This window comes from Gordionus sp. m RMFG-2023, chromosome 3 (assembly GCF_954871325.1).
Source record: "Gordionus sp. m RMFG-2023 chromosome 3, tfGorSpeb1-WG-v2, whole genome shotgun sequence".
Taxonomy (NCBI): domain Eukaryota; kingdom Metazoa; phylum Nematomorpha; class Gordioida; order Chordodea; family Parachordodidae; genus Gordionus; species Gordionus sp. m RMFG-2023.
In genome coordinates this window covers 6,178,588-6,194,393 of record NC_088777.1, presented here as the reverse complement: position 1 = coordinate 6,194,393, position 15,806 = coordinate 6,178,588, and the positions used below count along the sequence as shown (strand labels likewise).

Sequence of the window (15,806 nt, the reverse complement as noted above, 5' to 3'; positions counted from 1 at the left end):
TTCTTCATTTATTCTTATGATGAACTATTATTTCTTATTCGCAACTTATTTATGATAATAACAATTTCGGAAAAATGACAATTAACAATTGAGTACTATCAAACAAGCTATGATTAATGGAGACAATTTACGATATGGATATCAAGCTTGCGATTTAAACAAACCAACGTGCAAAATCGATTTATACAAACCAACGATTGGACAAGCCAACGTTATGATGATTTGTGATACAACTTGATTACCAAAACGATAAACCACTTGGACAACAAACTCTCTGTGTCTTCTCCGATGAAATTATCAGAAGAGGGAGAATGTTGCGTTATTATAATTATATATTTTTGTAATCTAATTTTATTTTTATATTACATTTTATGAATTCAAATTTATCTTTTCAACTTAACTTTTTATTTTTGTAATTCAACTTATATTACTTATTATTTTGCGTAACCTTATTTATATAACTTTCGGTTTAACTTTACTTTTTTTATATTATTTTATTTTTTATATTCTAATTTATATTTTATAAAACGTATAAATACCTTAAGAAAAGAAAAAGAAATTAGTCAATAAAGTTAATAAATATATTTTTTATTTGATAAAGTTATTAAATCTTATTTATCATTCACCGGCACATATTCATGTTATTTTACAATGTCTGGGTGTTGAGATGGATATTCTAGGACTATTTTATATTATTACACAATTAAAATATCTTATTCTATTATAAATATAATTATTTAAAATATTATTAATAGTTTTTTAAAAATTATTTTAATTTATAACTACCGAATAATTATAAACTTTTATAAATAAAATATGGGAAATATTTAATAAAAATAAACATATCTTATTATCTAGCGGTAAGAAAAAAAAAGTCACAGAGCAACATTAAATTGTATGGACTATGTTTTAATAGTTTAAATTTCTATCTATAATCTATTTTAATCCAAATAGTTTTGTAAACTTTTTAAATAACCTCGATAAATTAATTAAGGTATTGATTACATACTATTAAACATGTATAGAAAATAAACAAAAAACATAATAATTTACCTAAATTTGGAGTTTGAAGGCATAAAGTGTTTACTAATATTTTTAGTTATTATATTGATGTTAATTTATTGTGATTACAATATAAATCAAAATATTTGTAAATCAACATTTTTTCATATAACTTAACAAAAAAGCATTATTTATAAGTAACATTGTCAATTCACCTCATAACTCTTTTTTTCTTAATCCTTTTATGCCAAATTTTATATTAAGGATATGGTATATACAAAGGTTATAATACATTTTCAAGTAAATTATATAATAAATAATTAAAAATAAGTTGTATTCTTTATTTGAAGGCTAATTTATAAATACAAAATGAAAATAATAATATATGGCCATGAACAAAATAGTTAAATATATTAAAATAAATTAGTAATTAAGACAAACCATAATATTTCCAAACAGTAGTTTAATATGTATTAAACCAGCACTTTATGGAAATCCTCTAAGCGATTTGTGAAAGATATAACTTTTCTTAAGTAAACTACGAGATCATAGTAAAATTTTAATTTATATATACATAATCTTAGTAAAATGACTAATAAATTCCTTTAACTTATTGGAAATTTTTATAAATCATTATCTTTATTTAAATAACTCTTAATAATTTTTAATATATTTTTTTTGAACACATATATAAATTTAAAATATAGTATATTGAGATTGGCATGAATCAAATTTTTTAAATGAAAATTTTATTATGATTTAATAATAGTAAGGAAAAAAATAAAAGCATGGATGAACCACTACAATATTTTATTTTTTAACTTTAATTTCATATTTATAATAAAATATCAGAATTTGTACCTAAATTTTGAGGTTGTCCGATTGTAATGATTAGCTTTACTATAATAAAAGGATCGGTATTCGATTTAATAATAATGATATAATAAAAAGAGGAAATAGTTATCAGTCAACTTTTTCACCGAAATTTTTTCAGAAAAGCTTTAGTCAAATTTTGTCATATAGTTGATATTAATAACAATAATACCTGAATTATAATAAATGCAAAATAATTAAAAATTTCAGCTGAGATTAATTAAATATTATTCAGAGAAGCCCAAATATTCACCCAAAATTAGATCCACTTTCTATCAAATTATTTATACCATTCATCTTGAATAGGATACCAGTTTTTGCTATCAAAAATCTACTATAAATAATTCTAAGGAATCAAAAGAATAGATTTTATGAAAGAGTTACCGAAATTTCTTTGAATAAATTGGAGAAAAAATAACATATTATATGCCAAATAATTAAGCTGCGAATAATTAAATTAATCTAAATAAAAGTCACACAGTTTTAAAATTCTCCAATAAATTCTATTTTAGATATAATTATAATTGAGCGATTATCCAAATAATAAAATTCATTTGACAGTACCTTAAATATTAATTACATTTGATTATATATTATTTTATATTAAGAATATACGAGAAAAATCATACTAATGAAATATTTAGCTAAATATTTTGACTGTAATTTTATTCAATAAAATCTTGATGAAAGCAAAATTTTTTTTCAAATTCAGATAAAAAATATGTTATTGTATTACCTGCTTTGACCTATGTTGTAACATTTTAACTTAAGTTATTCTTAAAGATGCTGGAGAAATTTAATCAGCATTTATTAATTTATAAAAAGATCAATTAGAAATTAATATAATTGCTTTATATGTTACAACTTAGGTAAACGTAACTACAATATTTTAAAATTATTTAAACGATTTATATTCCATTAATAAAATTAATTTCTTATGAAAGTTATTTTAGTTTTTGATAATACATATAAACAAACTCCTAAGATTTTTATTTATCATTAAATAGTAATTTAAAAAAAACGACTACTTGGTTATAATACAAATTATTAGAAAATACCTGTTGAAAAATTGGGGTTACTGTCATTTTCCCATTCAGTGGTTAATATTGAACCATTTATTGATTGAATAAATTGAATAAGTAACATCATCATATAATCACATTCACACATCTTAGGAAAATCTATCAAAAGATAACAAAGGAATTATGTCAAAACTAAATATTGAATAATATTATAAAAGTCTGATAGTCACAGTTGTATTTTATTACTATTATACTGTACTTCAAATTATTATTTTTATCTAGAAAATAACCCTTAACAATTCTGAATCTATAATTAACTTTGCTTAGGATCATATAAAATTAAACAAACCTTAATTTACCAATATAATTTAAATTTGATATACCGCAATATTTAGGTTCGCCTGATGTCATGTTTACTATATAAATATTTCGATTTATGAAAATAATTTAAACCAAATTATAAAAATTATTTAAAATAAATGTTTTGATCTAATATTTATTAGAATTTGATTTTAAAAACACAATATATGTGAATAAAAGTGTGTTAATTAGAACCAGTGTATTGTTTTAATTAATATAGTATGATTGTAAATATAAATATTAATAATTTACTTGACATTTTATAATATTTTCAAATTTCCAATAGTGAAGTGTTAATAAATTTTAACAACTTAATTCATTTACTCCTTTTTAAATTTTATAAAATTTATTCTCAGAGATTCCTATTAGATTGTTAATAAATTTCAAACAATTAAATTTATTTACGCCATTTATTTTTAATTTTTAACTTATTTACAAAGATTATTAATTAGAGGAAAATGAAAGTGAACAAGTCAAAGTAATATATTGGATATTGTTAATTTAAAGAAATACGTTTAAATAAAATTACTAAAATTGATATATGACTATGCATTGTATTTTTAAATATATTTTGCTTATAAATAAAATAAAAAATTTATTTTTTATATCAAATTTAGGTCTCATTTTTAATTAAGATTTAAATATAAAATATTTTTTTTATCAATTCAAAAATTCTGAAAGCCGAGCTGAAACCGGAACCAAACCCGGGTTCAAAAATATTTTCCTGAACTCTAGTAGACATAAAAATTTCGAATTTATGTTTTATTCCTAGGATCTATTTCCCTTCTGACCCTCAATTGAGATACAAATAAAACATCAATTTCCTTATTTCCCAATCTCATGTTAAAAAAAATTCTTTTGTTTAAGTGTTCCACTTAATTTCTTCATTCGAATCAACGAAAAATTTACAAATTTTGAATTAGCAAATCTCGACAATTGATATGAGTTCGATAAAAATACTCCTCGAAAAGGGTATATAAATACAAACAAATTAAAAAAATATATATTATAGGTCGGGCTTAAAAAAATGAACATTGACCGGCCGGTTTTTTGTAAAACTCTAGCTCGGTTGAATTTATTTCCCGCAATTGTAATAAGATAAAGATGAAAGAATATTAAAAACAAAAATTTTTAAATTTGACGAAAAATATTATAATCCATTTTAAATATTTCCTTTTTAAGTAATACTTTTTACTTTTTTGACTAGATTTTAATATTTTAATCAGATTTTTTCCATTATTTTTATTGACGATTTTTATTAGTTAATCAGCCCTGTGAGGTATTTTCTTGCTTTCTATTAAGCTTTTTCGCTATTAAAAAAGTGTGTTAATTCAATTTCCATTGCATTTTTCAACTTTTTATTTTTCTGAGATTCTCGATAGACATTAAAATTTCAAATTTATGTTTCATTCCCAGGAACTATTACCGTTCCGATCCTGAACTTTTGAGATACAAATAAAACGCCAATTTCCTTGATCCCCTGAGCGTTCCTCTTAATTTCTACAATCGAACCAGTAGAAGATCTTACAAATTTTAAATTCGCAAATTTCGATAATCGATATGATATGGAAACATACTTTAACCAAAATTTCGACTTATCTCCAGAACAATTGAGAATCCCAAAATCAGGATTGCAAAAGTTTTTATTAATTTGAATATAAATAAAATGGCTCCTCGAAGTATATAAATACAAACAAATTTAAAAAAAATATATTTAAATACATATAATTTGAACAATATTTTTAGAAATAGTTAATTTTTTCCAATTTTCAAATAAATTACAAATTTGTTGAATTAGTTATTTTTTTGCAAAATAGAATTAGCTACCATTTAAGTGTTAATAAAAAAAATAAAAAAAAATTTATTAACGATCAAATGTTTTCCCAATCTTCACTCCCCCCATCAAAATTTAGAATGATAAATTATGGTTATAAAATATTTCAGATCAACTATATCTTAATGCATGTAGTAATGATATACCTGAATGATTAGGTTCTTCGGTTGTGGTGTTGCCTGTGGTTGTAGTTGTAATGCTAACTGTGATAAAATTTTAATATTATATTTTACAATTGAGGTACATTATAAATATCTAAAAAAAATCCTAATAGCCAGGCATAGCTAGTAATTTTTAGGTGGGTAGGGGGTTTTGTTTGGGAGGGAAGGTATAATTAGGTGGGACGGTTTGGGAGGGAAGGTATAATATTTATTTATTTAAAACAAGTAGTCAGACACTCATAAAAAAAAATTTATATTATTTTTATTAAAAATATTTATGACTTTCACCATCAAAATATAGAATAATAAATTATTGTTATAAAATATCTCAGATCAACTATATATTAATGCATATAATAATATACCTGAATGATTAGGTTCTTCGGTTGTTGCGGTGGATGTGGTTGTACTAACTGTGAATTATTTTTACAATTGAGGTACATTATAAATATGTAAAATTTGTTCTAATAATCAGGCATAGCTAGTAATTTTCAGTGTTTATTTGGGATGGAAGGTATAATATTTTTTCATATAAAACAAATAGTCAGACACTCATAAAAAAAAATTATATTATTTTTATTGAAAACTTTTAAATGTAATAAATTATGGATATATACAAAAAAATAGATATGACTTCATTTTGAATTTAAGGTGATGTGTATTGTGCATATTTTGGTATTGATCTTATAATTTTTAAATTTTTGGCAGATGAAGGAACATTGCACTAAAGGTACTTCTGTAGCATCAGTTATTATAGTAAAACCAGACCAAAAGAAGGGTTATAAATTAAATAAAAATTTCAAATACTATCGATTAAACTCAACTTGATGATTCACAAAGATTTTGTTATTTCAATATGCTTCTTTAAATTACTATTTTTTCAAAATAGTTTATTTTTTTTATTAGTTCTGAGGCGATATTTTGTTATATATAAAAAAAAGCAAAATTACATTTAAAAAAAAAAGAAATTTTAATTTTTACTTAAAAAAAACTATATTATTATTATTAACTTAAAAATTATATTTAAGACATTATACTCTTGGTACTACGATAAAAGAAATATCTGCCGTTCCCCTAAATCCTTACACTGAGATAAAATCACTCAGCCATATTAAAATTGAATTCCTTTAGAAGTTTCAATTGCTTTTTTTCATTTAAATTAAATGGTTAATTAAATAAAAATTATTTTTTTAAAAATAGAGACCATTTCATGAGGCAAAAAAACAACAAAGACCATGTTTAGGGATTAAATTCTATGAGAGCTGCCCATTCACATGACTTCCCTTAGTCACGGCTCTGCTGATAACTACAAAAATTACAAGATAAATATAATAAGCGCAGAAACAATTTTAAATAATTTTATTCCAATCAAACTAATAATTTTAAACAAGTTGATAGATTTATCAAAACATAATGGTATACCTGGAGGTTTAGTTATAGACTTTACTGTAATAAAAATTTCAAAAAAATTGAGAATTTTTCCTGTGGTTTAGGTAATATGTTGACTTTCATTTTAATAATATATTATAAGGACTTTTATTTCAATATAACATAGAGAAATGTCCTTATTCAAAAATATCTTAGTACAATATACTGTTACGTATATATAAACAATCGACTACACGGTGCACCAATGGATGGGTGGAAAGGCAGGAAATTTACCTCCCCATCGGAAATCTGCCTATTCTCTAAATATAATTTCTTAAATTAAAAACATTGTTGTATTTTACCTGAAAATGTGCAATAAGATGTTTAATAATTTTTATATTCTAAATACATTGCCAAAATTAATCTTCCTTACCATATACAACACAACTTTAATCAAATTTTAGTAATAATTTTATTCTGCTCTCGTGGAATGTCACTTATCTTATTGAAGTTTTTATATCCGAGATCTGGACCTTCATATATATATTTATAAGATTTTAGTTAAAATGTCAAGTTTCTATTATATATTATATTTTTAATGTTTCAAAAGATAATATTTTTTTTATCTAATAAAAACTAGCAATCATTATGTGCGAAAACAGAAAGATATTCTGTGGAACCATATAAAAAGAGCTTATGAATTAGTATTAACTAAATGATAATTTCTATCACTTTTTTCCTACTATTATTTTTTATTTGAATAAATAATACTAATATGATATAATTATAAAAATGAAAAGGCATATAAAATTTTTTTTCAAAAAAAAAATTGATAAACTATAAATATAAAAATATAATTTAGGAGAACAAAAGGATAAAGATTTTAAAAAAAGATCTCTAAAAAAATAGTAAACAGAAACTAGGAATGTGAAGACATAAAATGCTAAATGTTTATTATAGTATAATAAGACTGTATTTCCAATTTTTTCTATTTTGAAATGTTCTTATCGATCAACAATCGTAAATTCATTTAGTTAAGTATGTGAATGTTTTTATTTAATGATATACTTGAATATCTAGGAAATTTGATCGTACCATTACCTGTGGGAAAATTTTAGGTATTTTATTTTTATATTATAATTGAATTACATTATTAATAATTATTGTAAAAGGTAAACAATATTTTGATTTCATAAATTATTATAAACAGTTTCTTTTAATCATGTTATTTTCAAGCCTGCAAAATCTTGATTTGGATGATTAATATAGGTTAAAAGGTTTCTAGTGATGTTCTGGGATAGAGTATTATCTTTGGCCTTAGAAATAGTTGTAGAAGTTAATTTAGGAAGGGCATTAATATATATTAAATAATTGAGAGCAACAAAATAAAAAATGGTAACGTTAAATGTACGAGAGTTCACTTGATGGTAGATTTGAGTATTTAATATTATAACTCTAACTGGTTTGAATTAAAGTTAATCTAAATTATTGAAAAATAGGAAGGTAAATATTGCAGCTGAGTTCAAGAATAAATTGATTGAGCACTAAGAAAGGAATTTAAGAAATTTGTCATCAAATTTATATAAGAAAATGTAAAAATAATGGCCGTTAGATTTAACCTATGATGATTGTATTGAATGAATGTTGTGTGCCTATGTTCCACTAAGATGTTTAAAAAGTGATATAGAAGTATTCAGGAAATTAAATATGATACCTAAATCTGCATAAAAGATAATCGTAATGGCTGCAGATTTGAAGGTTATTGGAATAAGTGAAAGAGAAAAATATCATAGTGTAAAGAGATTTGGCGATATAGGAGTCTATCAAGATTTATTAGATATTTGTAAAGATCGGAAATATCTAGATGAAAAAATTAAATACCTCATTATATATATGAGTGTCAATATGAAAATAGGATATATTATATATTGGTTCCTTGTAAGGAACGAAAGGTGAAAGTAATAAGAGATTAATAACATAATGATGATGAATGAAATAGCTAAAAAGAGCCATATACCTAGACTAAATAAGAAGATAGGAGGGTTACAGAGGAAGATATAAATAAAGTTTATGAGAATATTATTAGGGACACTATCACGAAAAAAGATCATAGTATGATATATAGCAATGCCGATTAAGGGCAGATTTGGAAATATGATTAATAAATTTTTGAGATTTATTGGCATGAGTAATATATATGATAGCGTAAAAATAAAAATACCACTGCTTTTGGGATTGAAATTTAATCGCAAAGATTTTGGATGTAGGATTTGATCGCGGATAAATAAGTTGTAGAGAGGTGTGTGAGGATACGGAGAATACAAAATAAATGTTTGTATTGATTAGAGATAAAAGATAAGTCGATATAAAGATGGTTAACACCTTCAGAAATAAATAATAATATTGGACCGAGAAAAAATTTGATAGAAGATTTTAAAATTTTAGGTGAATAACATATAAATATTAGATTTATTAGATGAATCAGATATTGGAGACTAAAATGATTCAAACTAATAGAGGAATTGTTACAGTTTCCAAAAATAGAGATATGTTATTCAAAATTGAGGTTATTAAATAATAATATATCATCTCATGTTAAATAAAATATAATTATTGTTAAAAAATGTTTTATCATCCTTTAGAGATTATTGAATAATATATAATATACTTTGGTTTTTTGACGACGTTTTTATACCTTTCATAGATTAATATAGTTAAATTATAATATGTTTGTTGTATAATAGAGGTAATTATAAGAGCTTAAAATTGATAAGCCTCAGCTTGAATTATTGCAAAAAAAATTTATTCTTAGGAGCTTTAGAAAACAATTAATGTGTTCATATATTTTTAAAAATTAAGGAATAATTCACATGATTTTAAATTTATTATTTTTCAAAATTTTATTCTAATTTATTATATTAAAATCTAACATTTAATTCATATTCGTAATCTTCGCAATGATTAACAATTAATACTGATTTTGATAGGCCTATTTTTAATTAATGATCAAAGTCTTTTATTTTAGGGTAAAAACTCTGCATCGCTGTGATAAAAGGTTAAACACATTGATGGAAAAAGCCACATTTTTTTAACTTGCTATTGATAACATTCTATAATTCGTTTTTTTATTATCTATTTTAAAGAATAACAAATAGAAAGTGACATTTGTTTCAGAATATCAGAGGCATGCAGAGGTACCATTTGCACCGTCTATGTCCATATTTTCTTTAAAAAAAATTTCTGCCCTTTCCAGTCTGGTATTTATTTTTTTTTAAAAATTCGGCATAGCCCTGCTTAGGTTTTATTTTTCCCCGCCCGAGAGGATTTTTTTAAAATATATTATATTAATTTTTTATAATTATTAATGGCGATTTAAAATATTTGATTTTAAAATATATGGCCAGGCCCGGGAATTTTGAAAAAAAAATTATTTTAAAGGCCAGGCGAGGGTATATTATTAAAATTTAAAACACTCCCAACCTGGGTCTCTGATAAATATAACATAATTTATAATAGTAATATTAAAAAATTCTAATATTATACTATAAATTATATTTTAGCGAGAAATTCATAAATATTTTTAAAAAATCAAAATTAAATTAAAAATATATATTTATAAAATAATAAAAAAAATATTGAGCAATATATTCTTACCAGGAGCTTCTATTAACAAATATGAATATATTATAATAATGGATTTGTGATAATATCCCTTGAAATGAGAATTTTTCTAGAAAAATAAAATTCAAAATTCCCCAAAAAAAGGAGGGAAATTGTTAAAAATTTCTCATATTTTAGCCAATATCTTAATCAAATTTATATGATATAAATGACTAGGTTTAGTTTCTAAGTTATAATTTTTATTTATTTTTGTCATTCCTTCTTATTTTATTTCTAACTTTTTGCGATTTCTTTACTTTATTTGTTTTCTTAATTTATTTCTTCGCATTTTTGACAATTCTTTTGTATTTTTAAAAATAATTTATAAATTTAGGTTTATTTTTTTAACTATTCTTTATGTTTTTTTTTCATCATAAATATGTCGTATTTTTTAAAGGGATCATAACTATCCGGGATATTCACGGGATTTAAAAGGATCCCTTTAAAATTTCAATTTTTTAAAAGATAAAGAACTATTCGGCATTATCACGTTTGAACCATGATATAGATGAATCTTATTTTAAAAAGGGTTTTTCGCGGGTTCTTTTCATCTTTTAATTTTATTGTTATTCATTAATTTTCGTTGTTTTTTTTGGCCTTAAAAATAATATATGTCTAATATAGGGTATAAATTGATAGCTAATCAATATTCAACTGGAAATCAATCTCTCTCCCATAATGGGCGGGTCCAGGTCTTGGGGGGTCAGAAATATTTTTATCAACAGAAAATATCGATATGGGTATCAAATAATAGCTAATTTTAATATAGTTTGACTGAAAGTCTTCATTAATGGTCTGGATGGGTATGACTTGGTCTGGGTAAGGGGAAGGGGGGGGGGGGGTGTGGGTGTAAAAAATAATTTTTTTTGATATGGGTATCAAATAAAAGCTAATAAAAATATTTTTTTATTGTAATAATAATAATCACTTATAAAGGGTTGATCTAGGTCTCGGGGGGTCAGTAATATTTTTATCATCACATAATTTCGATATAGGTATCAAATAATCTTTTAAATATTTTTAGATTGGAATTATTTATTTTTGTCTTGATTGGTATGACTGTCAGGCCCTCAACATACAGAATTTTCCATTAAAAAAAGGAAAAGGTACAATCAAAAAAGGTTAATTTAAAAAAGAAAATTCCCATTCAAAAAAAGGAAAATCATATTTTTTTTCACAATTTTTCTTAAATTTTTAATTATTTTTGTCATTCATTCTTATTTTATTTCTAAATTTTTGCGATTTCTTTACTTTATTTGTATCTTTTCTCAATTTATTTTTCTTACTACATTTTTTCTCAATTTTTTTTCTTCTCATTTTTGATAATTCTAAATAATATTATTTTTTTGACAGACAATTTTTTATACATATTTATAATTACAATATTAAATTAATCGTTTAGTTATAATAAATAAGTTTTTGTAAATTAATAAAATATGATCATTTTAAAATTCTTATATTTTTAAAATTTTTAATTTATTCAAGACGCATTTATACTTTTTAGCAAGTAAATAATTTTTTTGTAATTATCCTTTAACTATTTTGATTTATGAAAAATTAAACGTAAAATGAGGTAAATGTTATAATCTAAACGATTTTAGTCATTTTTCACTTCCATTTGTTGAGTATATACTTTAAAAAGAATTTTTTTTGTTTTAAAAAATAAAATTATGAAGATATGGTAAAAGGGATAAAAAATATTAGAAGTGAAACAAAAGCTCTAATAATTCACGCTTTAAAAAAGCATAGTATCAAAAATATAGTATCATGTTTTAAAGTAAGCTATAAGACAGTGACAAATATTAAATACTCTCATCTTAAAAATGGAATAAAATATAGCTTGCCCAAAGGTGGTTCACTTGCACGCAAGAAATTAAATCAAGAGCAGGAAGAATATATATTAAATTGTAAAAATTTGGATTGCACTTTATCCTTAAAAGGGTTATGTGAGATGATTAAAGAAAGATATGATGTGGAAATATCAAAAAATACGGTATCAAGGTTACTCTCAGGATTTAGATACAACTTCGAATCAAATATAGATCGCAAAGAATACTCGAATTGGTTTGTAGATGTAGCATATATGAAAGAAAAATTTATATTTATCAATGAGAGCGGGTTTTAAAAATCATTGAGGCGATTATATCAAACAAATAAAAAGGCAATTAAAAATGTTCAAGAGATAAAGACAATAAATTATACTATCCTTGCGGCTCTCATAATTGCAGGAATATTTAGATTCGAGTTCTTGATGGCCCTTGCAATGCTATATATTTTAGCAACTTTATAAATGAAATATTAAATCATTTTAAAGAATGTAACATGATTAATATGATTTTTGTGATTTATAATGTTCCATTTCATCACAATCATTCAATTAGAGAATCGATAGAAAGAAAAGGACATACATTGAAATGCCACCCTACAGTCCGTATCTTAATCCTATTGAGAATGTGTTTTTTCAATGGAAGGATTTTGTCAGATATAAAAATTCTAGTAACGAGGAAGAAATAATTCGTTTCATAGCATGGAGAAAGAGGAATATCTGAGGAAAATGCCAAAATTTATTTTAGAAATATGGAGACCTATATTCCAAAATGTATATGGGGAGAAATTATTTGAGATTAATATAAATTTTTTTTCTTACTATATTATAGTAATTGTATTTAAATAATTTAATATGCAAAAAATTATAATAAAAAAGTTGTCTGCCAAAAATTTAGTGAAAATAAAATATACTTAAAAGAATTATCAAAAATGAGTTGAAAAAAAATTGAGAAAAGATACAAATAAAGTAAAGAAATAGGAAAAAGTTATAAATAAAATAAGAAGGAATGACAAAAATAAATAAAAATTTAAGAAAAATTAAAAAATTTATAATTTTTTTAAAAAATTATAAAAAATTACGATTTTCCTTTTTTGAATGGGAATTTTCCTTTTTTGATTGACCATTTACCTTTTTTGTTTGGACCTTTTCCTTTTTTGATTGACCCTTCTCCTTTTATGACTGAAACTTTTCCTTTTGATTGGGACTTTTCCTTTTTTGAATGGGAAACCTTGTAATATATTTTCTGAGAAATTTAATTCTGAGTAAATTAAAATTTTTAATTAGCAAATTTATTATTTGTGAATTCAGTAATTGCATAAGTAGTTTTTTTGAATAATTAAAGGAAAAAAATTATATGTTGAAGTTCAAACCTACATAAACAAGTATTAAATATTGTCTTAAGCTTTAAAAAAGTACCTGCCAAAGTTTGTCAAACTACAAGCTTAAGGCGGCTCTATAATATTATATTAGATTCCTATCAAATTTTTTGAAAATACAAATATAGAAAAGAGAAGATGACACAGATCGTAAAATAATAAAATTTAAAAGTATTTTGAATTGAGAAAACCCTTATTTCACTTAGATACAATTTATTTTTGATTCGCCATTCTAAATTCTATAAAGACAATATATAATGAGTAATGTTATAGAATTTAGTTTATAACTATGTTTTTGGTAAGTGACTGGCAAAAATGATTTATAATTTATAAATATTAAGTACTCATCAGACAATAATTATTGGCGCAACCCAAATATAAATTCGCCTGTAAGGATAAGTTTAAATAATTAATTTAATGATTAATATATTAATAAAACCTGAGTCCTTGTGTGTATATTATAAAACTTCGAATAAAAAAATAGGACAGAATTAGCTAAAAAATACATTCCAATAATAATTTTATATACATCTAAAAAAATTAACCCTCATTAAATGATTTTTTAAATTTTGAAGGTCAAAATATTAAAAAGTCGTTAAATCAATCTGATATCTATTTTAAAAAAATTATAATTCAATTAATATGATCATTAAAAATAAATGTTTCAAAAAAATAGTTACTAGTAAAAATTATCGCGATAATGACCTCCGATAAAATTCGTTATTATATTTTCGCAATATATATATCGCGAAATAGTTTTCGCTCAATTTTCTTCGCGATAAAAATATTTGGGATTATTGATTCACAATAGAAATTTCGCCTCAATGTATTTAAAAGACTACGCGATAAGGATTTCGCTATAAAAATATTCACCATATTAATTTATCGATATTTTTTTAGAGAATAGTATTCATTAATGTGGAGGTAATAAAACTTTCGCTATTAAATCCACTCACGATAAACATTAGCAATAGAAGTTCAATAAAAAGTGTTATGCGATTGAAAGTTTTGATAAATTGACATGGAAATGTAATTTTTAAAGGAATCACAAATAATCGGAATTATTAAAAGATTTAAAGGAATTCTTTGAAGAATATAATTTTTTTAAGAAAAAGAAACAATATGATATCATCAAGTTAGGCGTGACAATGGGGTTTTTAAGTATAATAATTTATTAATTGAAATATAACGTAAATGAGATTGAATATAGCTACATAGAGGATAAATCAGTAATTAATTGATAATATTAAATCACAATTAATGGAGAAAAATATAATATTAGTAAATCAGAGATATATAAAGTCATTAATTTTTGTTGTCTTTTGTCTATTAAGATCCAATTTTTCTTTTTAGCATCAACGTTATAATTATAAGAAAAATAAATAAGGCCATCCTATGCACAGGATGTTCAATCAGGGGGTTCTGATCATTGAGAGTATAGCTGAGATAATTGCACTTTATTATCTTTAAGGCTAACCTTTGAAGTAGGTAGATCCCTCGTTGAATCTTCGATCCTAGCAGAGATCCCGTTTTCCAGGTATTTAAAGAAAGCTAGGGCTTGAGAGCCGAACAAAAGTAGTGGCGATTAGTGGTAGGAATGTATAGTTGGGAGGTAGCGTCTAATATTTAGCTAATTTATTGGTTTTCTAAGTCCAGTAGAGCATACCTGTTTATATTGGAAGAGACAAGAGAATCCATACATGAGAATTCCACATTTTTCCAAAGGATCATGGTAGAACCATCATCCCGCTTACCATCGGAATTGTAAGGCCAATAGGCTCGATTGACTGGGTACCAGCAGACTTCAAGACCCTGGCAATAGTATCATTGCATTTTGAATGCCTAATGAATCTGCCTCTACAGCGCTTGCAATGCAAAGAATGACAGCCTTTGGAGTTCGCTGATGTTTGACAGAGGATACAGTGATATGGTATCACCATCATAATTAAGTCTAAGATCGATGGCATGACATAATTCATCATTTTTTAGGCGCTGGTCAAGGTTTCGCGAAAGGAAAGCCGAAATTCGTAACCGCTATCTGCGGAAATGGAGAAAAATAGAGAATGGTCCTCGAATTGGCTCCTCGATCTTAGGTATGCAACGGAGTTGCCATCTAAAAGCTTATCCCAGTCCTTCTGTAGTACCAATGAAGGAGGATCGACTAATGATAAAGACTTCCAGATCAATTGCTTACAAAAACAAGGGTCAGGATGTTTTACTAGTGTATGTATGATGGGCTCAACGACGAAAGTAGGGAGGGCTACCTTATGCCAATGCCACCGGATTTGGTTAGTAAGGTATCCTGTAACCAAGATAGGTCTT

At 24.2% G+C, this 15,806-nt stretch overlaps 1 protein-coding gene across 1 annotated transcript in view; it reads right to left on the bottom strand.

The window, feature by feature from the left end:
- Positions 1 to 2,425: 2,425 nt before the first annotated feature.
- The window catches only part of LOC135926664 (mucin-17-like), a 114,917-nt gene continuing 101,536 nt past the window's right edge, over positions 2,426 to 15,806 (bottom strand). The window contains exons 18-21 of the mRNA XM_065462593.1: positions 5,618 to 5,665; positions 5,238 to 5,294; positions 2,934 to 3,056; positions 2,426 to 2,439 (exon numbers count right to left, since the gene is read on the bottom strand). Of these exons, the coding sequence (XP_065318665.1) occupies positions 2,426 to 2,439; positions 2,934 to 3,056; positions 5,238 to 5,294; positions 5,618 to 5,665 (242 nt within the window). The remainder of the gene's footprint in view (positions 2,440 to 2,933; positions 3,057 to 5,237; positions 5,295 to 5,617; positions 5,666 to 15,806) is intronic.